The 27,607-nt window shown below is 48.6% G+C and overlaps 2 protein-coding genes across 9 annotated transcripts in view; one reads left to right on the plus strand and one right to left on the minus strand.

Annotated features, from left to right (window-relative positions):
- Positions 1 to 14,374, plus strand: part of Hmgxb3 (HMG-box containing 3) — a 54,249-nt gene extending 39,875 nt beyond the window's left edge. For 4 of the 6 annotated variants that reach the window (XM_023715359.1, XM_023715360.1, XM_004631293.3 and 1 more), the window contains 7 exons: positions 455 to 586; positions 1,676 to 1,860; positions 6,020 to 6,239; positions 8,773 to 8,906; positions 9,842 to 9,958; positions 11,831 to 12,040; positions 13,008 to 14,374. In XM_023715359.1, the coding sequence (XP_023571127.1) occupies positions 455 to 586; positions 1,676 to 1,860; positions 6,020 to 6,239; positions 8,773 to 8,906; positions 9,842 to 9,958; positions 11,831 to 12,040; positions 13,008 to 13,475 (1,466 nt within the window). In that variant the 3' untranslated portion in view covers positions 13,476 to 14,374. Of the gene's footprint in view, positions 1 to 454; positions 587 to 1,675; positions 1,861 to 6,019; positions 6,240 to 8,772; positions 8,907 to 9,841; positions 9,959 to 11,830; positions 12,041 to 12,949 lie in introns of all 6 variants that reach the window. The other 2 variants (XM_023715362.1, XM_023715361.1) reach the window with 2 other exon arrangements.
- Positions 14,375 to 14,517: 143 nt separating this feature from the next.
- Positions 14,518 to 27,607, minus strand: part of Csf1r (colony stimulating factor 1 receptor) — a 28,605-nt gene continuing 15,515 nt past the window's right edge. Inside the window, exons 10-21 of one of the 3 annotated variants that reach the window (XM_023715364.1) lie at positions 27,433 to 27,545; positions 22,133 to 22,259; positions 21,902 to 22,006; positions 21,387 to 21,497; positions 20,468 to 20,630; positions 18,508 to 18,593; positions 18,292 to 18,389; positions 17,095 to 17,217; positions 16,905 to 17,016; positions 16,234 to 16,333; positions 15,559 to 15,667; positions 14,518 to 15,463 (exon numbers count right to left, since the gene is read on the minus strand). In XM_023715364.1, the coding sequence (XP_023571132.1) occupies positions 15,281 to 15,463; positions 15,559 to 15,667; positions 16,234 to 16,333; positions 16,905 to 17,016; positions 17,095 to 17,217; positions 18,292 to 18,389; positions 18,508 to 18,593; positions 20,468 to 20,630; positions 21,387 to 21,497; positions 21,902 to 22,006; positions 22,133 to 22,259; positions 27,433 to 27,545 (1,430 nt within the window). In that variant the 3' untranslated portion in view covers positions 14,518 to 15,280. Of the gene's footprint in view, positions 15,464 to 15,558; positions 15,668 to 16,233; positions 16,334 to 16,904; positions 17,017 to 17,094; positions 17,218 to 18,291; positions 18,390 to 18,507; positions 18,594 to 20,467; positions 20,631 to 21,386; positions 21,498 to 21,901; positions 22,007 to 22,132; positions 22,260 to 27,432; positions 27,549 to 27,607 lie in introns of all 3 variants that reach the window. The other 2 variants (XM_004631294.2, XM_023715365.1) reach the window with 2 other exon arrangements.

Consider the following 27,607-nt stretch of genomic DNA (forward strand, 5'->3'; position numbering starts at 1 on the left):
TTAAATTCCTCTGGTTCTCTTATTCCAGGATTTAATGTAGGGGTGATTTTATAGACTTTGTTACGTCCCCTACACAGCCCTGGGCTAAAGGATGCGCCTGACCCTTCCCCATGGTGCAGTTGTGTGAGGTGTAGAGGAAGAGTGCCATCTTTGGTCCTGAGGACTGAGCTAGGGGGTAGGGAAATGTTTCTTTTTTTATTGGGGGAAAAACCAATATAAAACAATGTATAGTACATATTTCTATACTAGATTTTTAAATTTTACAATGTATTGTGGACAACTTCATTTCAGAAGAGTTAGGTTTCCTTTATTCTCTTAAAATGTATTTTCTATTTTATGAATGTACTATAATTTAACTCGTCTTCTATTGGTGGGCATTTAGTTTGCTTCTTACTTTTTTTCCATTGAATAAAGGGCTACAGTGAATTCCTTGTTGCCTCTTTTTTACCTGCAGGTCTTTTTAATGTGGGGAACAAGCTGCTAGTAAGCCTGGACTTGCTTTTTGCAATCCGAAACCAGATCAAGCTGGGGGAGGACCCCAGGGTATCCGTCAGTGTTGTGCTGAAGTCAGTGCAGGAGCAAACAGGTAAAGGCTACGCTTTCCCTTTTCCAAGGTTGTTCTTAAGCAGCAGTTTCAGTGACAGAGTTAAGGAAAGAGTCATTTTGGAGAAGAGCCTGATTATGTTTTGCTTTTTTGTTTGTCTATTTGTTTGTTTCTTGAGACAGAGTGTCATTACATAGTCTAGGATAACCTTGAGTTTACTGTTTAGTCCAAGGTAGCTTCAAACTTCTCTTAGCTCAGCCTCCTTACAAGTGTGCACCACCATGCTCAGCAAGTCTGCACTTGATCTTAGCCAAAAGGCTGAGAAGCGATCAGCAAGTGTAATAGTTTGAAAAGGACACATTTCTTGATTTCTTTTTAAATGTTATAAGTGCCATACTAACTTTGGAAAGCATGGATGTCCATGTATCCAGGGACCCTCAGCAAGAGGCCACAACTGGCTTTTAGAAGCATATCCTTTGGTCAGATAGACTTGCCCTCCCAGCATTGGTCAGACTCATTCTGAATGCACAGCTCTCAGATGTCTGCAGTTAGTCCCAAGGCTCATGCTGAGACTGAGGTAGCAACTATCTCAAAATTCTTGGTCCTCCTGTTCTTTTTACCATGGTTCCTACAGGCTCCAGGATCTTGTGCTTTGCCTGCTGGCAGCTATATTGGAGTAGAGCAAGGTGCTGTAGCTGCAGACCTTTTTGAGACTTGGCTTTGCCATTTAGTGGCAGTGTTTTTTTTTGTTTTTTTTTTTTTTTTAGGGCAGTGTGGTTTTTCAGCAAGTTATTTCATTCCTGTTTCTCTTAATTTTGAAATGAGGGTAAATAGCCCCTGGTTAATGAAGAATTACATTCATGTAAGAATTAAATCATTAAGTGCATTGAAAGCTTTCAGCGTAGCATCTGGTACCTAAGAGACACTGAGTTTGAGCCATCCATCACTCCATTATATTGCCCCTGAATGCGCGCAGGTGAGCTATTTCACCCTGTGGATAGTTAGGACTCATGGGTAATTTTAGAGGAGGATAAGTCTTGTAGGATTGCTGTTCCTGCTGGCTACTGGCTCATCTGTGATGCCTCAGCATCTTGTCTTGTGATCTTCTCAGTGTTCTTGCTATTCTTCCAGAGAAGACTCTTACTCCAGGGGAGCTGAGCCAGCTTCAGGAGTTGTTGTGCAATGGCTATTGGGCTTTTGAGTGCCTCACTGTCCGCGATTACAATGACATGATTTGTGGCATCTGTGGTGTGGCCCCCAAAGTGGAAATGGCCCAGAGGAGTGAAGAGAATGTGCTAGCACTGAAGAGTGTGGAGGTAAGTTTCTCTCAGGAGCATGAGTGACCTTCACAATTCTCTTTCATTTTGGCAGCCACTTTCCTATATGATGTTCTCATGGATAGATGGCTCCATTCCTGTTTGGGTGAGGCCTGTGTGTGTGTGTGTGTGTGTGTGCGCGCGCTTATGTGCACACATGTACATGTGTGTCTGTACACACACATGCATGAATGCATGTATGCCAACTTTGTGCTCTGTCACTAAGGAACAGTGCCAGAGTTGGGCTGGGGATGGGACTCACTGGCAGACGTCCTGCTTACCAAGTACAGAATCCTGGACCAACCCCACCACTATAAAAAGAGAAACAGTTTATGGAGCTCATGCTCTGGGTTGGGGGAGACAGGAAACGAACATTTTTCAGACAATAATGAGTGCAATAGGGCACAATATAGAATGCAATTCAGGTGGGGCTCTGTGACGTCGTGATGTTTGAGTAGAGGCCTGAGACTCATGCAGCTTTGGCAAAGAACGTTCCAGGGAGGCAAGGGGGCAGCAGGGACAGGCTCTGGGTTAGTCTTTCCGGGCAAGGTTGAAGAGCAGCAAGAAAGCCAGCATGGCTGCAGTGAGTGATGGGGGTGGTAAGCGCGCGAGGTGCAGAGGCACAGGGTGCAAGGCCTGACCCAGGCTCATTGGGCCGCTTTAAGGAGTTAGCAGAATGAAATGGAGAAGACTTGAAAATATTGGAGAAAAAGAATAACCTGAGGTGCCTTGGGATCTGAAACTGAAATTTCTATACGAAGATAGTACCAAATTCAGACAACTTCATAGATTAATTATAGCAAATATCCAAGAAATGTGTTTGTTCCATTTATAGGAGAATGGCAAAAGCAGGTATATTTCCCCAACTTGTCATATAGGACCCTAGAACCTTGAAAATAGAATCAGGTGGGGTTTTTTTTGGCAGAACTGTGAATTGAACTCAGGCCCTTGTACTTGCCAGGAAAGCGCTTATTCTGCTGAGCCATCTCTCCAGCCCCTTGAATCAGGTGTTTTTAATATAAGCCCAAGGCTAATTGTACTCATGAATATAGATGTCAGAGTCCTGAATAAGATAATAACAGGTCATATCTCAGTGATTAAAGGAGTGCATCATGACCAGATATGTTACCAGAAAGCAAAATTGTTAAAATATTAGAATATAGATGAGTGTAGTTTTCTGACTAGTGTATTAAAGGGAAAACTAATTTTATTAGACTTTTTTCAAAAGACTGTCAATATGGTTCAACACCCATTTATAATAAAATTCCATGCAAAATTGAAAATACTAAGAACTCCTCCTTAACGTTATACAGTTTTTTTTAAAGTTCCATAGATGGTGCTTCCCAAATGTGCTCATGTGGAGAGGACTGGCCTGGAGTACCCCTGGGATGTGCTCATAGTTGAACTGAGGTTCCGGGTTTCCATCTTCTAAACTCTACCATGGTGAACAGGGCACTGGGTCGAGCACCAGACGTGTTAGCACTAGGGCAGCTGTGTGTTGGCATGGCCAGCTAATAAGAATAGTAGGCAGAGGTTTATTACTCCTTTCTCCTCCTGATTGAGTACAGCAAAGACCATATGTTGATCAAGTGTTAGCTTCTATTTAAAAGATGTCATGTCTAGCAATATAAAAACCATAATATCTCCTGTAACATCTTTTTATGATGCTGGGATTGAACCTAAGATTTTTTTGAATAATTTTATTTTGAAGAGTAAAAACAAAAGAACAAAAATCAGAAAGAGGGTAACATGCAACAATACATATGTTACAGATTTTCAAAGCAAGAATAGCTGATTAACAATGGTTGATATGTTACCTATTTTTATCGTCAAATCTGTCACTCAAGTTAACAGATATAGTTTTGTAACATTGGACATGATTGAATGTTACTGCTTGCTTTCAAGAAATCTTAAATTTTTGTTCTTGTAGCTTTTTTTTCTTTTATTACCTTTAAAAAAATTATTTTGAAGAAAATATAGTAATTGATAATGATGTTAGAAACGGTACACATTTAGAAGACTAAGATGACAGGTATTCAAGCATGGTTTTTGTATTACACGTTGCTATTCTTGATGTAGTTGCTCAGTTCCCAGATATCAGCATACAGAGTTAGTCAAGGAGGAAATTCTACAGATTAACTGCTATTTTAGAAAAACTGATGTCAATTCTTAGTATAACCACCTCAGCCATCCTGTATATATACTTGCATGTTTCCCCCTACTGTCTTCCTATCTTTGAACCTAAAATCTTTTGATGTGTTCAGCAAGCATTCTACCCTTCAGCTGTAGCCCTCCTATAGCCTTTTAAATATTCCTTATAGATAAAATGGGATGTGTAAATTTTTTTCTGTGAAACTTTGCTTTTGTTTGTTACCTCATCAAGCAACCATTTTCAAACTTACTGCAAGTCTGCCTGCCTAAAGGTGACACTAAAAATAACACAAGTCAGATTTGTCTTAAGTCAGGTAAGTTCTTAAAAAAGGCTTAACATATTAATTCATTTACTATATGAATTAATTCTCACAACCTTTTGAGGTATTTATAAATACAGCACAAGCCCAAGGGGGCTAAATCAGCACCCCTGCAGCCCTTCAGAGATGGAAATGTGATTTGCCCTTGCAGTTCTAGGTAGCTGAGTCCAGAGCCTGCATTTCTAAGTACTGCTAGGCTCACCAGTACCTCATGGACCTCCACATTCTGGTGTTGCTTATCACAGTTGGGCTACGGTGAGTTTTTGGTTCCCAGTCTAGTCTGGGAACAAATATTCTATCTACAAATATTCTGTCTCCTGGTCTTGCTTGGTGCCTGTCCTGTCCCAGTCAGCACTCGTCTATCATAGAAAGAAGTAGCATTTCATTCAGTCTCAGTTTTCAACATGTTTTCTCTTCTGTGGGACAAGGTGCTACTTTTTTGAAGACCAGCACTTTCTTTTACTTTGCTTTTATCTTTTGTCTGTCATTTTTGGTACTACTGGGTGTCTAACCCAGGACACATATGACTGGTCAAAATAGGATGAGGGTCATACTTTAAGGACCATATTAAAAGAATTGACCTGGGATGAAGCTTAGTAATAGACTACTTGCCTAGCACATGTCTTAGTTGCTTTCTCATTGTTGAGACAAAATACCTGGCACCCACAAGCTAGTGGGGAGGTTTACCTTGGTGTCCAGTTTGTAGAGGTCTCAGTCTGTAATCAGCTGGTTCTAAGGTGGGGTGGCATGGTAGCAGAGAAACAGCTCATGGCAAGTCAGGCAGGTAGCAGAGCAAAAATTAGGTGGGTGGGAGGAGGGGTGTGTGACCCTCCCCCACTTCCCACCAGGCTTCACCCCCAACATCACACCCAGCTATAAACCCATCGATGGACTAACCCCATGAGGATTTGCCCCAAAACTAGTTACATTCTGTGAGTGCATGAGGCTTTGGAGAGACATGGATGCAAGCCATAACAGCGTGTTGAATTCCTAACACCAAAAAAGAAGAAAAATTGATCAGTATGAGCACTAGATAATAAATGGTACTTGGCATAGAGGTGATATCTTTGTGCTTTTAGAACTAGGAGGGCCTCTTGAAGGAAAAAGAGAATTCATGAGGCCTTGGAATATGGGCATAATTTTTCTTGAGTATTCTTGCCGGCAGGTATAGGGGTTGATTTAAGGATAGACCTATGTTGATATTCTTGTTTCTTACTGGTTCTAGTAGTCTCATTTAGATATCCTCTAGATTTATTAATTTAAAATTATCTGGTATATAAAATTCATTCAAATGGTAGCTCCAAGGCTGGGGAAATAGCTCAGTGGTATAAATGCTTGCCTAGAAAGCACAAGGTCCTAAGTTTGATCCCTGGTACAGCCAAAAAAAAAAAAAAAAAAAAAAAAAAAAAAGAAAATGGTACCTCGTTTTTCCTCACAAGAAAGGGAAAATGACATAAATACAAGAGCAGGGGACCTGGGACTTCTTCCATCTTGGAGAATACTTTGGTATGGCAGAAAGAAAAGGCAGTTGGTACTAAAGTGTCAGGTTCCAAATGAGCTGATAGTGCATGCCTGTCAGGTGTCCTTTGCCAAGCCCTGATTTCCTATGTGTATGGTGAAGGAGTGAAGGCTGTTGGTACTAACATTCTGGTTCCTCTAGTTTCATCCTTCTAATCTTGATGTTTTAGTTCACCTGGCCTGAATTCCTGGGCTCCAGTGAGGTGAATGTGGAGGACTTTTGGGCCACGATGGAGACGGAGGTTATTGAGCAAGTGGCATTCCCTGCCAGCATCCCTATCACTAAATTTGATGCCTCTGTCATTGCCCCCTTCTTCCCTCCACTCATGAGAGGAGCTGTGGTCGTCAACACAGAGAAAGACAAAAACCTGGATGCACAGCCAGTACCTGGTAAGGCTTCTCGATGGCTGCTAGCCTTGGGAAGGGCTCAGTGAAGAGTGGGCACTGTCATTGGCGGGACAGTACAGTGAAGAGAGCGGGCTGGGCTCACCCAGAGGACTCCTAGAAGAATGATGACAGCCTGTGACAAAACCTCTGGAAGTGAAAAGCAGGGTGCAGAGTTTTAAAAAGTTACTGGCTGTGTTACACAGGATAGAAACAGCTTACTGCCAGCCTCCTGGGATACACTACCCTGAGCAGTGGAAATCTTAGAAAAATACTGATGTTCAACCCCAAAGGCTTTCATTGAGAAAGGGTGTGGTGAGGCCGAGGCATTTGCCTTCAAAACTGATTTTTCAGATAGCTTGGTAGATGGTTTGTGGGCTACACATCAAGAAGCACTGGACTAGCTGTGAAGAACACAGACTTGGGTCCAATTCCTAGCTGTGCTGCCTAATAGCTGCGTGACCTCTGAGGAGCTACTCAGTGCGCTGAGCCTCTGCTACATTTACAAGGAGTACTTGCTCACACCATCACCTCCCAGCCTGCTAAGTTAGCACAGTCGGTGATGGCCTTGCAGCTCATGGTAAGAGATGCATTTTGCATTCTGGCCCTGTAATCCACATGTACACGTAGGTGTACATCTCTGTAACTGAAACAAAACTTCACAAAGCAATACTTTTCCATGCTGATGCTATATACTTTTAATCTTATTTTATCTCATTTTCAAAATTCTGGATATGACCTATCCAGATTGACCTGTCTAGATAAATTGATTTACTAAGTACTTAATTATCCACTGTAATCCACTTACTCTCAGATATTGCTTTCTAACATTTGTTGTTCAGGCCCCACCTTATCTTTGCTGTTTCAAGGTCTAGGTTTTTTTGTTTTGGTTTTTTTTCCTTGATTTAAAATCTTGATTTTATTATTTTTTTTATTTTTTTTTCCATAATTTTATTGAGAAACAAATAGCAATGAGACAGTTTCAAACCAAATTGGTAGGACAGTTTCAATAATTAACACATTGCATACATTCTTCCTAGTGGTTAATTGCTGTACAAGATGCGGACATGATATCCTATTTACAAACACCATTAGAACAAATCCCTCTATTCATTAAGAGAATGTAACTATACATCTATCCTAACCACTTGGAATACACAAATACAAAATGGACATTCATTTGCATCCCCTTTTTGTTGTTTAGTTCCGTTATTTGAATATTATAGGTGTGTAAACTTAGTAAAATATTCTAAAAGAGTCCAGTAGCCCATAATAGTATTGGGTCTTCTGCTTCACTGGCAATGTCAGAAATTGTTGACCTGAGTCCCCTATAGCTCAAAATAACAGCATGGCTTTACTTCTTATATTTCGTTTTTATACTTTTGTGCTGGATGGTTAAGACCAAGGTATGAAACAAGAGTTGTAGCTTTTGGGTCTGATAAGGTCAGTGAAATCCCCTCAGGATTTATCCTGAGATCCTGTACCTCAGATTGTAGAACCTTTGTCAGTGTCAGCCATGTGGATGAGTCACGGCCATTGCTGGGCCAATGTGCTGTCTGTGAAAGCCTGAGAGAATGTTTTCTCTCCAAGTGACTCTCCTTAGGCACACTCTACATGTCCTGAGTCTTAATTGAACTTGGAAGGCTAGGGCCAAAATGTTGGCTTTCCTTGCAGCCCTCCTTTTTCTCTAATTTTGGTCTGAAAACTTAGGTTGTTAACCATCCACAAGACAAGCTTATTATTATTACCATACAACCTAGGCTGTTAAACTTAACCTCACTATCTGTCTGAATATCAAACATCTTAGGCATAACATGGAACAGGTATTTTTCATCAAGTATTGATATGTTGAACTTTAAGTCCCTATAGAATATGATGAAAAACCATTTAAAAGTTAGAATATATTTTTAAAAATGGGCATAAAGAATTATATACTTCTTATGTTTACACATAAGCCCAAAAATCTAACCATATACAACCTTGAAGCAGGACGTCCCACAATATTCCTTTTCCTATCTCTTGCCTTCATTCACCACCCCCTTCTTTTTGAACAATCATCTACCCAAGAGACAGCACAGTAGCAACTGGCATGTCATGACAAGCAAGGCGCAGGTATTTTGAAAAGTCCCCACCTAGTTTCCTTGACTAACAAAGATCATACCATACAAAGAACATTTGTAAAATATGGCTCCTGATCCTCGTTGCATGTATAATAAGCATCTGTGCTCTTGGCTTTAGAAAATAGAAGACTTTGGGCTAAGAGCTGGTGCATGTCAGGGTTCTTGGCAGTGTCCATATGCTAGGTTTCTCTTGTAGATGTGCCAGAACATGTTCCAGTTGTGAGAGACCAAGTGTCTGCACAGGTTGGAGCCCTGCCTTGAGTCCTCAGCATCCCCGGAAGTGCTCAGTGCTGAGCTTCTTTGTATTGCTTGCTGTTCTGCAGACTCAGCCCCTTGTTACGATCCCCCAGCACTGGGGGCCACCTGTGGCCTCTGGCGGCTGCAAAAGTACCTCTCGTCTCCACTGTCCTCTCTTGCAGGCAACGGCAGTGCCTTGGTGCGGCTGCTCCAGGAAGGCACCTGCCGTCTTGAGAAGATAGGCTCCTACAGTGAGGAGGAGCTGCGGTACCTGCTGGGGCAGTGCAGCATCCCTTTCACAGCAGGAGACTGCAGGGTGAGTGTGGGGCCAGTGGTGGAGATTGAGGCTGTGGGAGCAGACCGGTGGGGTGGGTCTCTCTTCTTCTCTGGGGAGACGTGAACGTGGTGCCTGGACCCCTCCATCGGGCAAAGGTGCTGGCCCTGAGGGGGCTGGGAAGGTGGCAGCAGCCAGATCGGGGTGTGTGTGGAGTCCTTGGCTTGCAGTCAGTCCCTCCTGTTAGAAGTAGTGGCCTGGACACTGCAGTCAGGAATCCTGACTTTTGTTAAAAGTAAGACCTTAAATAAACTATCCTACATTTTGATCTTCATTTTCCTCATTTGTAAAATTAAAATAATTAAAATTGCAACCCTGCGAGTTTACTGTAAGGAATGTGTTATAGTGTCTGCTTTTTGGACTCTTAAAAATTAAAAGTGGCTACTGTTATTAGATGCATGGATTGTGTATATGTGTGTATGGGCTTTATTTGTACAGTACTTTGTTGGCCTTTATATTTCTGTGCTGTTGAAAGCATGTGCTTCCTTTAAATTCAGATTCAAATATTCCTCTTTGAAGGCTTCTTTGACCTCTGAAAACAGGGAGGCCCCTGACCCTAGATGCTAGTGGCTTGGTCATTCTGGCTGGGCTTTTTTTTGGGGGGGGGGCAGGAATTGAACTCAGGCCCTTGCGCTTGCCAGGGAAGCACTTACTCTACTGAGCCATCTCCCCGGCCCCTCATCCTTTTTTTTTGGCTGGGCTTTTTGTGACCTGATCTTGGGCAGCGGGTGCGGAGCGAGGGTGTGTGCTGTGCTCCGTTTTCTGCCTGTGCCTTGGGGAGCACTGGCTGGGTGAGCATACAGACCCACACCGGCCTGGCGGTTGATCTTTTTGCCTTTGCATGGAGTGCATATTTAATGCTGAGCACTAGGCCTGGTCCCTTAGCATTCACTTTTTCTAATCTTGTCCTTTTCCAGGACCAGCTCTGTTTCTCTTTATTGGCCCTCTATGAATCTGTACAGAATGGAGCGCGAGCTAGACAGACCCCACCACATCTTACAGGGGGTAAAATCTACAAAGTGTGCCCCCATCAGGTAAGAGAGTAGCAAGGGAGAACTTGGGGTGAGCTTGCTGATGTGAAGCTGTTCACAGACAGTCTGGTCCGCTCATCCTTTGGGGTTTGGTACTACAGTTGCTATGTAGCCTGTGGAGTGACTGCACCAGAGTCAGGGGCCATCGTTTGGGCTGAGGAGAGAGTGTTGGTGACTCATTGGATATTTATCACGTACCCTACCATGTGCCAAGCTATGAGTCACCTGTTAAAGATAGAGTAAGGAACAAAGATGTAATTCTTTCTCAGTTAACCTCATATTTTAGTGAAAAAATAAAAGTTGGCCTGGCTTGTAGTGATAGCTCTGAAGGAACCAGACAAGGTCCCAAGATAGAAAGAAACAGGCAGAGACTGCTGTCTACCAGAGAAGGCTTGAGTGCAAGGGTAGGTGCACTGTGTCAGCAGTGAGCCAGGGCGCGTACTCCCCAGCAGAGGGACCACTAGAGGCCAGAGCAACTGCTGGGATTTTGTCCTGAGAGGGAGGGGCCTTTTGGGTCATGTTGAATGGGAAGTCGGGTGTGATTTTGTTTTGACTTGGTTCAATGTTTTGTTGCACTGGGGCTTGAATGCAGGACATGCGCATAGTGGAAACGCAGTCAGTGACTGAGTTACATTCCTAGTCTTTTTGAGACAGTCTTGTGCTCTCCAGACTGACACGGAACTTGCTTTCCTCTTCCTTGTCCTCAAGTTGGGCTTACGGACATAAGCCACTTTCCCCAGCATGATTTTGATTTTGAGAAGACCACTCCATATGTCTGTAGAAGGATGTTGATGCAGTGGGTACGAGGATAGCTCCAAGACAGCTTGTGTACCTGGTGACAGCAGGATCAGGAAGATACTAGAACAGAAAACTCAGGGCTGTTACCAAGTACTGAATAGGGCCGGGGAGGTAGCTCAGTAGAATAAGCACTTGCCTGGCAAGCACAGGGTCCTGAGTTCCATCCCCGGTACAAAAAAAAAAAAAAAAAAAAAAAAAAAAAAAAAAAAAAAAAAAAAAAAAAAAAAAAAAATAATAACCCAAAAAAAAAAAAAAAAACAACAACCTCCTAAACAACTACTAAATAGGGAGCAGAGGGTCCTCAATTCATTGAGGTGTATGAGTCAGCAGGGTGACTCTAAAAGGAGAATGAGTTTATTAACTCCTTGGACAAAAACTGTATATAAAGGAGATGCTTCCAACCTGGGTCAGAGGGTAGTGCTCATGTGATTGGAGGAATCCTATTTGAAAAGCAGTTGATGGCACAAAGACTCAAGTGGTCTTGGGGCTGTGGGGGGCAGTGTATGACTTGGAAGCAACTGCCAGGCGGGTGTGAAGGTGGTATTCTCCATTATACTCAGAGCTGTCCTGCAGTGGAATGAAATGGTGCTGGAGCCTGGGCCCCTAGATTATACCAGGGCTCCAGCAGGTTAGCATATTTGGGGCAGGTGAAGAGCTTCCTCAAAGTACTGATCCTTAGACCCAGAGACCATAATTCTTAGGCTTGGGATAGGGCCCAGGAATCTCCCTTCTTTAGCCAGCCATTAGCCACTGGTACTGGGCAGCTAGGATGAGGAACCACTGGCTGATGCTTGGTAGTTCTGTGGAAGGAGTAGAGGTGAGAGGAAATGTCCCAAAAGGCCTTTTCACCTAAATGGAGAACAGGATCCCCCAACTCTTCTCAGGAGAAGAGTTGACTTCATTTAAGGACGGAAGTAGGAAGAGAATAGAATGTCATTGACTCTGGTAGAATGCCCTGGCTCAGTCATGAACCTGAGTGTTCCCTTTCTTGGGGAGAAGTAAGCCAGAACCCCACCATTGGAGTTGGATTTGGAGTTGTAGCTCTTAACCCTGGCTGGGCCCTCCATCTCCCTCCAGGTGGTCTGCGGCTCCAAGTATCTTGTTCGTGGTGAGAGTGCCCGTGACCATGTGGACCTGCTTGCCTCTTCACGCCACTGGCCACCTGTCTACGTGGTAGACATGGCTACACCCGTGGCCTTGTGTGCTGATCTCTGCTACCCAGAGCTGACCAGCCAAATGTGGGGGAAGAACCAGGGCTGCTTCTCTAGCCCTACAGAGCCACCGGTGGTAAGTCTCCTGCTGAGAAACTGGACTCCCCCAGTTGAATATTTCCTGCTCCTGTGGCTCTTTAGGGGGTCCAGCTAGAAGGTACACCTTCTTCTGCTCCACCAGTATCTGGTCTGGATATGCTTAACCAGCATCTACTCCCTCACTTTTTACTGAGTTTCCACTGTGTCTGAAGCCATAGTGTGTCATTTAATGTGCTGGAGGTATCCTAAACTTAGGGATCTTGAATTAAAGGACCTTGCTTTCCAGATACAGCTTGAATAATGTCATCTTTGAGAATCATTGTCCAAACTCAGTCAGACCCTGGGTTAAGCCTTGAACACTGATCTTCTCTGCCCCAGTCCTTTTTTTAAAAAAAAAAGAAACTAAGGCCCAGAGCAGAAAATGAACTTGACCAGGGTCGTACAAATCTCTTGTCTCTGTGTCTTGGTAAATTGTGCCAGGCAGTAGTTCTTAGCAAAGTCACAACCCTCAAGGTGAACCTTCGACCTTTGTTGGAAGAGGCCTTAGGATGGATATGAAGAAACAGGGAAGGAGCAGAAGGAGAGCAGGTACCCATGCCACTGTATGTGTGGGGAAGAAGGCCTCCAGCTGTGCCTTGAAGGGGACATTGTTGTTATCACTCCCTGGGGCTCCTAGGCTCGAGAAGTTTGTGCTGAGGACTCCAGAAAGGTTTTTAGCCTTTCTCTCTGAGAGGTGGCTCTCACCCTGCAGCCTGAATTGACTATATACAATAATAGTCCCTGAAGCAGTCCAACATCTGTTCTGTGGGGTGGGGACTGTTCTGTCCCCCTTGTCACATGAACCAGTCACAGAGGAGAGGGATGAGATTTAACTTACGAGATAACTGCACAGCGACACTAGGATTTTAACAAGGCTGGCTGACCCCTTGCCCTTCCTTTTCCCCAGCCATGGCATATACTTGGTCATTTCCTCGTGTCAAAATGGCTTCTCATCTCTCTTCTAGACTGTGTCCTGCCCTGAGCTCTTGGACCAGCATAATTCTGTGGATGTGACAGAGGCTGAACACTCTGTCCAGCACCCTGTCACCAAGAGTGCTGTGCGGCGCATTGTCCATGCAGGCACGCAGCCAAGTCCTGGTGACCCCAGTGCTGGGCACCACTCCTTATCCCTGTGCCCCGAGTTGGCACCCTACATGTCTATCCTAGCCTCCATTACGGACAGCAAATCAGACAGTGTCCGCCGGCGTCCCATTGCCTTTGACAATGCCACTCACTATTACCTCTACAACCGCCTCATGGACTTCCTCACCAGCCGTGAGATTGTCAACAGACAGATCCATGATATTGTGCAGAACTGCCAGCCTGGTGAAGTGGTCATTCGTGACACCCTCTACCGCCTTGGGGTTGCTCAGATCAAGACAGAACCTGAGGAAGAGGGAGAGCAAGAGGAGGCGGCCACAGCGGCAGAATAAGCTAGGGTGTTGTACAGGGACTGCATCATCTCTCAAGCCATAGCACAGCCTTTGCCCAGGGCAGGCTTTGCCCTGCAGAGGCAGGGTCTCTGACTGCTGGGACTGACCAAAGAGCTTCCATTTCCTAAGCACACCGGGGTCCAGAGACCATGCTTCTCTGTCCTTGGGGGCTCAGGAGAAGGGTCAGGAAACCGTCTACTGGCCCTGAGAGAGCACTTGTGAGGTAATATGCTTATGGGAGGGGAGGGAGGCTGAAGGAAAGGCTGGTAGCCAGCTCTCTGGGGCCTGATGGAGGTGGGGTGGAGGTCTTTGGGTGGCTGAGGCAAAAGTCCGTGCTAGGTGACTTATCTCTTCTACATGGGGAAACCTGGTCCAGATCTAGAGCCACATGGACTTCTTGGCCCATTGCCTCTGACCCAGGGCCTGGGTGGCCTCATTCCTACTCAGCATCCTTTTGGGCTCTTGATTCTTCCCAAAGGAAGGATGCATTTTTCTCCAGCTCTTCCTGTACCACATTTGTGGGAAACAGGAGGGAGGAACAGTCAGCCACAGCTTTTTTCCAGGACTGTCCTCTTCCTTGAGCTTTGGGGAAGATAGTCCCCTTCCTCCTTTCCCTGGCCACTGCTGCTGCACCCGACATCCTCTCTGGGCCCTGGGATCCTCACCAGAGGGGATGTGGCCTGTGGTCCTGTGACATAACCTGGCAGCAGTAGGAAAACTCCCTTCTGTGAAGGGGAAGCAGACTGGGCTGTACAGAAACAGCGGGACTGGCTCAAGTACCCATGGTTTGCTTAGGGCCCAGGAACAGGCCAAGTGTTTAATTTATTGACAGGAGTGGAGTAGGTGCCCCCCTCCCCCCAACAAGAATAAAGTTTATTAAATTAACTGGTTTTGATGAAGCAAGAGCTAGTTCTATGCTCATTGTGTGGGGCACAGTGTGGGCAGGGTTCTGGGGTCCTAGGCATGTCACTTCATGTGAAGGAGGAACAGAGAAGATTCTCAGGAATTCACAGGCACATATGTGACACAGAGTACCAGAGGCTGGCTGTGTTAATGCTGTTAGTTTAATGTTTACAGAGAACATCCCTCAGCGTGACTGTTAGTTAGATGTGTCAGCTTGGGGGACTGCGAGCTTCTTGATTGGTGTGGCCAGCCACACACCAAAGTCCTGTGCCTTCTTCCAGCCAGAATGACGGAACTGGGCAAGCACCCCTCACATTTAGCTGCCACGTGGCTCATTACAGCAGTGCCAATTCTAGGGTAGGATGGGCTGCCAAGTGAAGATGGCTGTCGGGCAAATGCTGAAGGCCCTGTTGGGTTCATACAGAGAGGGCCACCTTGCCCCAGGGGACCTGTGGTCTGAGAGGTCCAGTCCTGCTGCTCCACTGGTTTAGAATATAATCCCACCACTTGCTGGCTCCACAGAGCCTTGTTTTCTCAGTATCCAGGCACTTCATCCAAACAGTCTTATTTCCATAGAGACGTGAGAGGATTTGGGAAGTGAAGTGCCAACACGGGTGGGAGTGAGCTGGGGCTTTTACCAGTTGTCAGCGAACGTGAGTCCAACATCATGAGAACAGTGGGGGAGAGTTGAAAGGGCTCAGCCCCTAAATGGCAGTGATGGCCCAGGCTCTGGGAGTGGGGTCTTTTGACCTCCCCAGAACCCCTCACATCCTCAAGTTTTAGAGCTGGGCCAAGCTATGGGAACAACCAAGGGCAGAGTTTGTATGTTCTCCCCCATGTTGCCCCATTCATGGAGGAATTGAAGCTTGGTGGTGGGGAGAGTACTGCCCGTCATCACCACCTCAGCAGAACTGATAGTTGTTGGGCTGCAGCAGGGGCTGCGCGACGTCCCCTGGCTCACAACAGGCCAGGTGCTCGCTGGAGCTTGCTTCTTCCAGCTCGCTGTGGCTGCTGCTGCTGTTGCCGCTGCTGCTGCTGCCATCACTACCACTGCCACTGCTACTGCTTGGCAGATTGGCGTAGTCCTGAGGGTGGGAGGGGCCGGGATAGTCCAGAGTGTTAGGCCCAGCCCTGCAGCTCTGGCCAGCCCTCCAGCCGTTCCATGCCCAGCTCCTCTCACCTGCACTCTCCTGTCTGCATGGACCTGCTCTTGCAGAAGGGAACAGATCTGCTGGAAGGTGGGTCTGTTTGTGGGCTCCAGGTCCCAGCAGGCTTGCATGATGCTATATCTGGAAACAGGATGGAAGTTGCCCAAGTGAAACTCCTTGGGCCTAGGGACCATTATATATATATGGTGGACAAAATGTGAGTTTGTGGACTGTAGATGGAGCTCAGTGGTGGACTGCTTGTCTAGCATGCGTGGGCCTCAGTGTCCATCCCATCCCCAGTTGGGGGACAAAAAAGGTTGGTATAGAACAATCTATGTCTTTGGCATGCTTTACCTCAGTCATTATGGTAACTCTTGGAAAATACGTTCTCACCCCCATTCTGACAAGAATCTGCTGTCCTTAAGGTCATCGTAAAAACAGTCTGAGTTAAAAGTCTGGCTGAGGTTAGGGCCTGCCCCAGTTCAGAACCTTCTCTGAGGCCATCCTCCGTGGTACCTGGGAAACCAGTAGAAACCCTGATCTGCAGAAAAAGGGGATTCTTCTAGATTCTCTGGGGAGATGAAACCTGGCCCTGGAGCATTTGGGGCAGAGAAAGACATCCCCTTCCAGCTCCTTCCAACCAAAGCCTGAACATCCCATCCCACCCCCCGCCCCACCCCCCACCCAACCAGGGCCCTTTCACGTACATGTTCTTTGGGGCAAAGGCAGGCTGGGCCATTTGGTATCCATCTCTCACCAGTTTGTAGAACTTGCTGTTGACCAGGATGCCAGGGTAGGGGTTCAGCCCTGTAAAGGCCAGGATCACATAAGAGGCCATACTCATGCTTCCTCCTTCCCCACCCAGTGAGATGGTGCATAAAGGGCCCCACTGGGACACTGGCCCCAGCGTGGCAGCTACTCTTCCCCAGGGCTTACTGTGTGAAATGCCTGGATCCCAGGCATTACCACCCCACACAGGCAAACATCTACGGCATGGGCTCTGCAGTCAGACCTGGTGGGGCCCATGCCAGGTCTTAGGAAGTTGGTAGAGGAGTGCATTTGAGAACTTAGCACAGATCCCTGTGTCTAGTCCTCAGGAAATGGGGCCCAATAATAAGCTACATCTGCAAGAGTATGTTGCTTTTGGACAGAGGACCACCAGTGTTGTAGAGAAAAGCAGCTGCACAAGGGAGGCAAACGGAGCAAGGGCTCAGCGGGCGTATTTGAAGGCTCCTGCCCATCCCCTCCCTTCCACAGTCCTCGTGCTGCCCTGGGCACAGGCACCCTTGACTAGATTCCTTCATGAGGTGTGACACACTGGTGGGCTAGCCAGTGAGGAACCAGGCCAGGTGGGCCTGGAATGCACTCAGTGGCTCACCAAGTGAGAAAATCTCCCAGAGCAGGATGCCGTAGGACCAGACGTCACTCTGAACCGTGTAGACACAGTCAAAGATGCTCTCTGGTGCCATCCACTTCACAGGCAGGCGAGCCTGGAAAGATTATGCTGTTACTTTGGGCCCTGGCCTTCTGTCTCTTCCTTAGCCCATCCTATCCTTCCCAGTACTCACGTTGCCCTTGACGATATAGTTGGAGTCATTCATGATGTCCCTAGCGAGCCCGAAGTCCCCAATCTTGGCCACATGCCCATTGGTCAGCAGCACATTTCGAGCAGCCACATCCCGGTGGATACACTGAGGGGAAGCCCTGCGGGGTTAGTCTCAGCCCTCTTCTATCTGAGCCTGTCATGAGGAGGGGTAGAGGGGGCCCCACAAGGCCTTAGGGTCCCCAAGGGAGTAGACCTCAGTCATCTCTATCCTGAACTCTTGTCAAAATCTACCACAGCCCAGGGGTTGAGAAAATTTGATGTGCCCACACAGCTGTTTAGAAGCCACCACCACCCTACAGATGGCCTCAGTAGCCATCTTGCTGTTTGCCTCTGAACAAGAGCTGCTTTCGAGAAGTTCGGGTGGCCCTTGGCCCCAGAAGCAGTGACCCACTGTGCTGCACACAATTCCTGGCCCATCCTGTTAGCGCAACGCTAGCTGCTCCCAGCTCCAGGCCTGGTCTCTCCCCAAGTGTTCGTACACATTAAAGCTGGATTGTATCCTCAGACAATGGTGATTATGCCATTGTTACAGATAAAGAGGATGAGGCTCAGAGAACTTAAATCAGCTGCTTAGAGTCCTACACGTGTCAGTCACAGTCAAGCCCTTGACCCCCAAGTCTGTTCTGATGATAGAGCTCCCATTCCTGAGCACTGGGTGCTGGGCGGAAAGTATCACAACCCCATGAGGAAGGTTCTGGTTCCATCCCACGAGGCCATGTACTTCACATGGGAGAAAGCTGTTGCCCCCTTTATAGTGCTTAGTAAGAATGAATGACTAAAATCTGTTTTGAACCACCCCAGGAAACAGCCACTCCCGTTTGGAGGCGTGCCCCTCCTGAAGAAACCACCCAGGGCACAGATGTGTCCCATGCACTCCTGCTTGCTCTCTTGTGCTCCCCTTCCTCCCTCACACCACCGTACTCCCCTTTCCTGCCCCTTCTCATTCATTCAGCACCATAGGGCTCTGGCTGACCACACCGGTGACCTGAGTACCACAGTGGTTCTGACTCACATTCTTTTTTTTTTTTGAGACAGGATCAGGCTGGCTTAAATTCATTTTGTAGTCCAGGCTGGCCCTGAACTCACAGCAATCCTCCCATCTCATCCTCCTGAGTGCTGGGACTACACGAGTGTGTCATCACACCCAGCAGTGACTTACGTTCTTGGAAGCCAGGAAGGCCATGCCCTGGGCCACCTGGCTTGAGAAGTGCAGTAGGTCCCAGAGCTCCAGCGGCCGCTTCTCCTCCTTATCCAGGTCTGCAATGGGAAGAAGTATCAGGAGAGTCCTGTCACAGCCCTGCCTTCCCTGGCCCCATCGCCTACCTCCCAACAGCCTCCCACCTCTCCCCTGACCCTGGCCCTGGGACATCCTCACCTTGTTCAAAGAAGGAGTCACTTGAAGTAGAGACTGGTCTCATCTCCACATAGGTATCCAGGCCCTGGCTAGAGAAGCCACTGTCCCTGTATAGGAGAGAAGGTTGAGAGGTAGTCCTCATTGCTGTGATGCCTAGCTCGGGCTTCAGCCTCCAGCTGCCCTTTGAACTCTCCTAGCCATCAGGGAAGGGACGGGCCCTCAGAGTCAGCCTGAACCTCTCTTTCTGACAGGAACCCCCTACTACATCCTAAGTGATCACAACCCCTGGGCATCTCCCATGCCAGAGATAGAGCCTATTCCGTCTGTGGACAGCTCTTCCCTGCTCCTAATGTCTGTGGAACTTTCTTCTTATCTTTGCTTTTTCAAGGGTCACCCAAAAAGTTGTGCTTTTCCCCATAAGAAGCCTGCTAGAATTTGAACACATTCTGCAATCCCTTCTTGGAGTCCTCTCCTCTCTAGCTACCTTGCTCCCACCTCTGGCTTTGCATAAGAAGTTCCTTGGGGAACTTTTAACATTGCCATGCTCAGAGCACCCTTCGAAGCTCTAAGGCTAGCACAGTCACCCATAGCTTTCCATGTCCCTGCAGAGAGACCCATGTGTAGCCGCACCACCTGGGGAATCTCTGCGTAGGTTGTAACTGAGCAGGTCCAAGTGGGACCTGAGGGGTGAGTTTCTAGAAGCCCCATGGGGATGCCTGCTCTTGGATAGGTGAGTTTGAGAAGCACTATCCTTCACCAAAGAGCCACTACTGTTTCTACCAGTTCCATCACATGGATTTCCAATTGCCTTACCTCGTGTCCCTCTGCATTGGAGACACATACCTTGACAGTACCCATGCTCTAGTGTTCCCAGAAAGAGAACCCAGTGTTTATAAAAGTGACCATGGCAAAATGGCCCTCTCCTTTGTTCTGGAAATGATACCTCTATATTAACAGCTGGGAAATTTCCCTGCTGAGAATACTGTCTCTGCCTGCAGATTTGAGAGAAAAGCTAATACTGTGCTTTGGTCCTCATTTTTATCTTATGTGGCTCTGCAGGTTGCATCCTGCAGAGGTCCAGTGTGTGTCACCCACTTGGGGATATCAGTATCAGAAGAGGAAGTAGACCTCCCCAGCCCCCATTTCTAAGGGGACAAGGCAAGAAAGTGGGCCTCCTTATTTTGCTTTGCAGGGCTGGCAGCTGGCGGTGCTTAGGATATGAGCACAATACACACCCCTCCTGTCCTACTTTGGTTCTGACTGTGGGGCCCCACCTGTCATCCAAGAGCAAGACCTGAAGGACAACAGTGTGGCTAAAGTGAACACTATCCCCAAAGCTCTGAGTTTTAGCTCAGCTCTGCCTCTGCCTTAATTCATGGATGGTGTGCAACTCACCACTTACTCTCCTGTTCCCCACATAGTTCTGTCCACCTGCCGCTGTGTGGCTTCCAGAAATCACATCATACAGCAATAGAGACAGAAAAGGAGGGAGAGGTTCACCACTTTGGTGGCACACCGGGGTACACTGAGTCCAGGATGAAGTGGGGGCTGCTGCCCATAGGCATGCTGTTTTCCCCGTGACCCAAAAACTGGTTGTCCCCACTTCTCCACAGTGATGTGGGCACTGAAGCCAGCCACTCCTCTGCAGCCTCCATAGCACATGTAGTGGGAGAAACCAAGTGTTCCCCAAGTCTTCCCATCTCTGGCCTGGGCGCCAGGCATGAGTCTGGGTTGACCTTTTACATGTGTTAAGGTAATGGTTTCATTAACATATCTTCATCAGCCTCTGATCTGCCCATCTTTGCCCTCTGTGCTCTCACCACGTGGTAGGTACTCAGAGATTTGTTGCATGATAGGAAAAGATAGTTGAAAATCAGAGTGCCCAGGTAACTACTCCTCAGGTCATGAACTGTCTTTGCAGAAAGACCTGGGTCCCACCTCCTGGTCCAGGCCTCCTTCCTGTCCTGTGCCAGGGCACTACCTTCGAACATATTTCTTTTCCAGGTGGATGTTCTTGTAGCCAGATTCCCCTTCAGGTTCCTGGCCTGGATTCAGGCTCGGTCCCAGCATGGCTTCAGCCTTCTTTCGCAGAAAGTTGAGCAGGTCACCATAGCAGCAGTACTCAGTGATGACTAGGACTGGGCCTACAGCAGCCAAGTGTGTAGTGTGAGCCGCAGCACAGGGATGGGGACAGTGAAGCCTCAGGCCTGGGACCTAACACCTCAATTCTAGTCCCACCTCTGATCAAATTTCTTGATACCTCAGTAAGCTCCATTGGCCAAATACAGAAGAACTTAAAAAAAAAAATTAAGGCCAAGAATTCTTCCTTTAAAAGAAATCTATGTCACTTTGGTATAGGGTGATGGGTGGGTTCCTGGAACAACACTGAGATCCCTAGAGTAAATGTTCAAACATCTTTGGGTAAGAGCTTCTTAAAACATAAGATTTGGGGGCTTTATTCTAGACCTGCAGAATCAAATCCTCTGGAAGCAGAGTCCAGAAAGATGCACTTTGTTTATTTTCTAAGTAATGGTGTTACTATGTAGTTCAGGCTGGCCTTGAACTCACCTCTATCATCCCACCACCCCATGCATGTATGCTGGATTATGTCACCACACCTAGCCATAAATCTCAGCTTCTGTCTCCTTCCCCCACTGCTCCAGAGTCCAGAGATGTCTGTGAACCCACAGAACAGAGCTCTGCAGAGCTGCCTGCTTCACCCCTTGGTAGCTCCTAGCTAGTCCAGGAGTCTGACCTATCAATTTCAAGGGGCTGAGGCAGGGCATCTACTGGCATTTGGAACATATAAGAAGGGAAGGCTAGAGCTACGTGCCCCAAGGCCTTGAGATATCCCCAAAAAGCCCCAAGATCACAGGCCCCATTCCCACCAGGCCCCTCACCTCCATGGGTGCAGGCTCCCAGGAGGTTGACGATGTTCTCATGCTGGCCCAGGTGACTCATGATCTTCAGCTCAGACATGAGGGCCTCCTTCTCGTCAGCATGAGCTGTGGCTGGGGGGCGGGACACAGGTCAGAGCAAGAAGGGGTATCCAGAGGCCAAAAGAGGGAGGAGGAACAATGCAGACACACCAGTTGGAGGGAGGGATGGGCCCATTACGACCTCCTCTCCAAGTAATAGGAAGCCGAGCTGTAGCTAGGCCATGATCCTAGATAACGTCTATGCATCTCAGCTTTCCTGGAACTCTCAGAAACCCTTCCCTACACAAAAGTTGACCAAGAGCTCCTAGAAGCCAGGAGTCATAGGAAGAATAACCTCATGTGAAATGCCAGGCCCTACCCCTCACTCCCGGATCCTATCCCACAAATTCCAGCAAGCTGAAATGGGAGTAGTACCACCCATCACTTATGCTGCTTCCCAGATCCGCCCCCAGATTCCCATCATTCCCCTCACTCACACTTCAGCATCTTCACAGCCACCTTCAGGACAGCGTCTTCTTTGCCCAGACCAAAGGCTGTGGCCTCTACAACCTTCCCAAAGGCTCCAGCTCCAAGAGTCTTACCTGCCGTACACACAGCCTTGTTAGGCCCGTGGGCACTAAAGGGCCTATGGCTCAGGGCCCACAGGCATCCTCAGCCCCCATGGGTCCTGAGAAGGGAGGGCACAGGGTGCTGGGGCCCTATCTCACCAAACTGCAGGTTGTTTCGGGGGAACTCCCATTTCTTATTGTAGGGCAGCTGGGTGGGGTCGATGAAGGTGTAGCTGTTGCCCTCGTAGCTCTCAATGATTTTCCAGCGTACTTGGTACTTGGGCTTCTGCAGAAGGAGGGGGAGCCATATGGTAGCTGGGCTGGCAGGCTGCTCTTGGATCTTATCTCCCAGGAGCAGTGGGTGGGAGAGCTCAAGGCATGCAGGGAGGAAGACGGCAAGCCCTGCCATGTGCTGAGCACCATGGCACCCCGGGCTCATGATGCTGCCCCCCAGTCCCTGCTGGACTGTCTTCCTATGAGACCTTCCCTTTTCCAAGCCTCAGCTGCCCTATCTATGTATTGAAGGCCTCTGAGGAAACCTGTATCTCTGCTAATTTTGCTACTTACTAGTCGAGGAAGGAGAGTAGAGCTTGAGATAGGTCCATCCATCTACCCACCTGCCTATCCTCCCATCTGATTTTTATTTTTATTTTTTATTTGTGTTGCAGTGTCAGTGACTGAACCCAGGGCCTCACACATAGTTAAGCACATGCCTTACTACTGAGCCACACCCCATACCCTATTTTTAGTGTAAATTATGGTAAAATATACATTACATAACATTTACCACCTCAACCATTTTAAGTGCAAACATTTCAACATTAAGTACATTCATATTGTTGCACGACAGATTTCCAGAACACATCTTGCAAAACTGAAATCCTATATTGATTAAAAGACAACTATATTCCTGCATTCCTTTCTCCCAGCCAACTGCTTACCATGATCCTACTTTCTGTATCTATGAATTTTACTGTTCTGTACTTTATGTAAGTGGACTTGGCAACATTGATTGTTTCACTTAGCATAGTGTCTTCAGGGTTCGTCCATTCTCTAGAGCATGTTAGAACTCCATTCCTTTTTAAGGCTAAGCAACAGTCCCATCCAAACTGGTGTTTTTTTTTTTTTTTTGGTACCAGGGATTGAACTCAGGAACTTACGCTTGCTGGGTAAGCACCTATTCTACTGAGCTATCTCCTCAGCCCTCATCCAAACATTTAAGGAGCAACTATTTGTGCTAGCTGAAGCTGTTTCAGTATTAAGACAGACTCTGGGCCTACATGAGGTTTGCATTTTAGTGGCTAAGAATACATTCAAGTCAAATAAGTGTACACATGGGAAATTTTCAAATACTACTGGGAATAAAATAAAACAGATTGGGCCAGGGAGATGGCTCAGTGGAATAAGTGCTTGTCTGGCAAGCGCAAGGGTCTGAGTTCAATCCCCAGTTCTGAAAAAAAAAAAAAAAAAAGAAAGCAGATTAATGGGAGAGAGTGGCCAGCAGTGTGGTAGATAGAAGGCCTCCGAGGAGCCAGCCGTATGGACTTCCCAGCGTGGTGCACACAAAAGCTGCAGTTTCGAAGAGGGAAAGATCCTGGCCGTTGAGGGACAGGAAGACAGCTAGGATGGGCATGGAAGGTGAGGGGAAGTTCCAGGGGCAAGGTCTCGAAGGTTGAGACAGGTGGGTGCCAGGTCCAGCCTGGGCAGGAGGAGCAGCTGCCTCTCCCTCCTGCTGTGGGGCAGCTAGCTACACGGGCATCACTCTGTGAGGAGTGCTGAGGGAAGGCAATGTTTAGGGGGACAGTGAAGCTGGGATGGGAGATGGAGGACCCTGAGCCACTGCTATAACCAGCAAACTATAACCAGCAAACCATCTCTTTCAGGTCAGGCCTTGGGAATAGCCCAGCTTGGCTGTGCTTAGCAGCTGGGGTCCTTCCCTGAGAGCCCCAGATTGGGGAGCTTGAGGGTGTGTGAACAGGTGTCAGGGAGCAGGGTAGCCTATGGCTATGTGTCTTTCCAGGTTAAGCATCACACTCCAGATGGCAGTAGGAAAGAACTTCCAGCCAGTAATTTGGGAGGATAAACTGGTTAGACCCAAGGAAGAACTTCTGGGCTCTGGTCCGGGAGAGCGGGCTACAGGTAAACTTAAGCGCATCCATGTTATGGCCTGGGATGAGTCTGAAATGTGACCCAGGAGGAACTTGCCAAGCCTTTGAGGAGTCAAACCCTGCAGGTGGGCACCTTTGTCACCAAAAAGACAAAGACCACAAATGGAGCTGGAAATGGTCATCTGACCTCTCCTGGCCAATTCCATTTCCAGGAACCTCTGGCCAGGGCTCTTTTTTCTCCCCAGCACTTCTCCTTCCTCTGTCCTCCTGCAGCTGGACTGAGTCAGCCCCACCCTGCCTGGCAGGGGCAAAGGGAGGGGTCAAAGGAGGCAGTGGTGGCCTGGCTGGAATCTCACATCTCTAAATCCTAGCTCCCAGTGCTGAGCTCCTGCCCACCTGCCTGCCTCCAGAATCCTCACCCGCTTTCTCCTCCTCTCAGGGACCTGTGCTTCTCGGAACAGGCTCCCGTGTGGCTCTGGGGTGGCCACTTTGGTCAGCCTCCTAAGAACAAGAGTAGCTGTTGGGACAGCGCAGTGGGTGCTTCCTGAGCACTTCCTGTGAGTGTGACCTGGGACTGGACCCTCACCGGACGCCATCTCCTCTGTTCCTGGAGCCCAGTCTAAGCTCCACACTTGCCTCTAACTTCTCTTCTGGTGTTGACATGAAAATGGAGACCTCACAGTCCTGGCAGCCTCCCCTTCCCGGCCAGCCAGTTCAGTGCAGTGGGTGCTCTGCCTCAGGAACTGGGAGATCCAAGTGGTTCCCTGGGAGAATCCCTGGGGTGTCTCTTGTCCTCAGAGCTCAGGTCTAGACCCAGAGTCCTCTCTCCAGTCCCCTCAGCGGCTTCTCTGTGCCCTCCCCCTTTCCCTTCCTCCCTCCCTGGGTCCCTTGCTCACAGCCTGCTGACTCCTGCCCTTTCGTCTTCCTCCTTGCCCCTCTTCCCTGGTCTTTGCTGGGGACAGAAGGTGATGACTCAGCCCTGAGTCAGAAACAACCCTTCCACAGATGGGGCCACTCCAGGCCTGGGCAGCAAGGACCAGGACCTGCCGACTAAGTGCAAGACAATGGAGGACGGGATTTGGGCCCTGAGGCAGTGGCTGACCAACTTGACCCTCTTGGCCCATGGGGGCACCCTAGTTTAGGGGAGCTAAACTGTATGTGAATGGATACTGGGTGAGAGGGACTCCAAGGCCTTGGGTTTGAGCCTTGAGCAGGCTCAGGGGGCAGCTGAATTTCCTGGATGGGAAATAAAGAAGTGACTGAGAGTACATGTTCCAAAAATATCCCCATGGAGAAAGCATAAAGTATCTCTAAACCATAGCTCAGCAGGCAGAAAGGGTTGCAGGGGTCCTGTACCCTTGGAGCATCTCCAGGGCTGGAAGGTGGTTCCAGGTCCATATAAGGAAAACCTTTGCTCCTGCCAACCTCTTAGAGAAGGAACAGGCAGCCACAGGAACGAGTAAAGACTAGTCTAGTCTCTGGAGGTGGTGAGTGGGGCCCCACAACTTTGGGGGTGTAGTCAAGGAGATACCCAACCTCAGACTCATCAGGTTCCCCATTTGACTTCCTCCTGGGATGCGGGCATGTGCCCTGGTATAGAGCAGTGTCTGTACCTTGCACCCTGTCAAGCATCAGGCCAGGGAGTCCTCACAACAGCCTTCCATTACTACCCTGTTCTACAGATGGAGAAATGGGCCTGGAGGGACCAACTTTTCTGGGTCCCATAGACACATACTAGCAGAGCCAGGATTTGGACCAAGACCATCCACTCCTGCCCTTGGCCCCTATAGCAGGCCAGCAGGAGGCAGATCACCCAGCCCCACTGTACGAGAGGGCCAAGGAGCATCGTGAGTCAGCCACAGGCCGTTGGCCATGCAGTATCTGGCAGGTCTAGACCCCTGGTGTCCTGACTGTCTTCTCCTGAGGGCTCTATTTACAGCCATCTTCTCATTCAAGGTGCTACACAAGCACAGGAAGCCCGAATCCAGAACTTCCTTCATCTATCCATTCATCTTGCACATTCCAGCTACGGGTCTTTTTTCCCCAGGCCCCAGAGGTTGGCGAGGAGAAGGCCAGGAAGAAGACACAACAGTGGTCATCACCCTTAATCGCTCAACCCAAGGCCGTCCCAGACCCTGCAGGAAGGGCTTCGTGCCCTCAGAGCCTTGCCTGCGCCCTTTCTGCCTCCTCCGGGTCCCACCTCTGGAGCCCAGCCAGGTCTTCGGCTCACCTGCCCCTCTGCACTTCCTCAAGTCTGGTCTTCCTTGCTGCTTGCCCAGGCTCCAAGGCCTGTCTCCCTAAGAAGGCCTAGCCACCTCTTCTGGTCTTGCTTCTTCACAGCTGTGGAAGAAGCCACCCCCCTGACACTGCCACCTCCCTGCAGCCTTCTGGCCAGAGCCCTGTGCCTCCAAGTGCAGTGGTCATCATATTTGGTATGAGGCGGTGGCTTATCCGGCCAGGTGGTGGAGGCATTGGGATCTGGTACCAACCCCAGCTCTGTGTCCACAGCAGGCGCCCGGCCTTCGTGAGCTCTGGTCTCAATGGGCAGAATGCTGAGTACTATCCTCCTTGCCTCTGAGTCATTGCAGGGATAAAATAAGAGGATCTGTTTTTCACATAATGGCTAAATGTGTAGTTTGGGGATTAGTCCATCCAGGTTAAAAACCAGACACAGAAGAGGGCAACTGCCTCAGCCTCTCAGGACCTCAGCTCTGACTCTGTAAGTGGGGCAAGCGATGCCACCTGCACACCACAGGTGCTGAGGACATTTAGTGAGACGATGTAGGCAGCATGCCTCATACAATGCACCTGAATCACTGTAGCCCAGCAGCCAGCCAGGCCGTGCCCGAAATACACAGCAGGCAGTAAATGGCAGTTGTCCTCAATAATCATACTAAATAATAAAAAGGATTACAGCAACCATGACACTTGCTCCTCCACGATCCATGTGCTACACAAGGGCATGACTCAGGCCAGCCCTTGAGATGCCCTCTGTGTTCCCATCTCACATGCAGGGCACCTGGAACAGGATCATGTGATTAGGCTCCCCCGGATCCTGTCCCCATCTCCATAATGCATTCCCTCACTGTCACAGCTCTTCCTGCCCTGGATAGTAAAGCCTACTGGGGCAGAGCTTGCTGCCAGAACTGGCCCTGGGGAGCTTTCGTGCCCAGAAAGGCAGCCTGCATTAGGGCACAGAGCTGGACATCGGACTGACAGCATGAGGGAAAGAGGGAGGGAGTGGGGGCTCCACAGTGGGTCTGTGAAGCCTCATGGTGACATCCAAACATGGCTGTCCTAAGGCCTGGTCCTCAGGCTGGCCCCCCGCTCCCTCCCGATCTCCCAGCTCACCTGCTTATACTTGTACAAGAGCAGCAGCAGCAAGAGCAGCAACAAGGCCATGATGGAGATGCAGGCGACCATCACTGGTGTGAAGAAGGGCTCCTCGGGGCGCCTGCTGTGGGCTTCTGCAAGGGGTAGGCAGCAGAGTGAGGAGGCAGTGGGGCCTCAGAAGTCCTCCCGTGGG

This window comes from Octodon degus, unplaced genomic scaffold (genome assembly GCF_000260255.1).
Source record: "Octodon degus isolate 3935 unplaced genomic scaffold, OctDeg1.0 scaffold00040, whole genome shotgun sequence".
Classification (NCBI taxonomy): Eukaryota; Metazoa; Chordata; class Mammalia; order Rodentia; family Octodontidae; genus Octodon; species Octodon degus.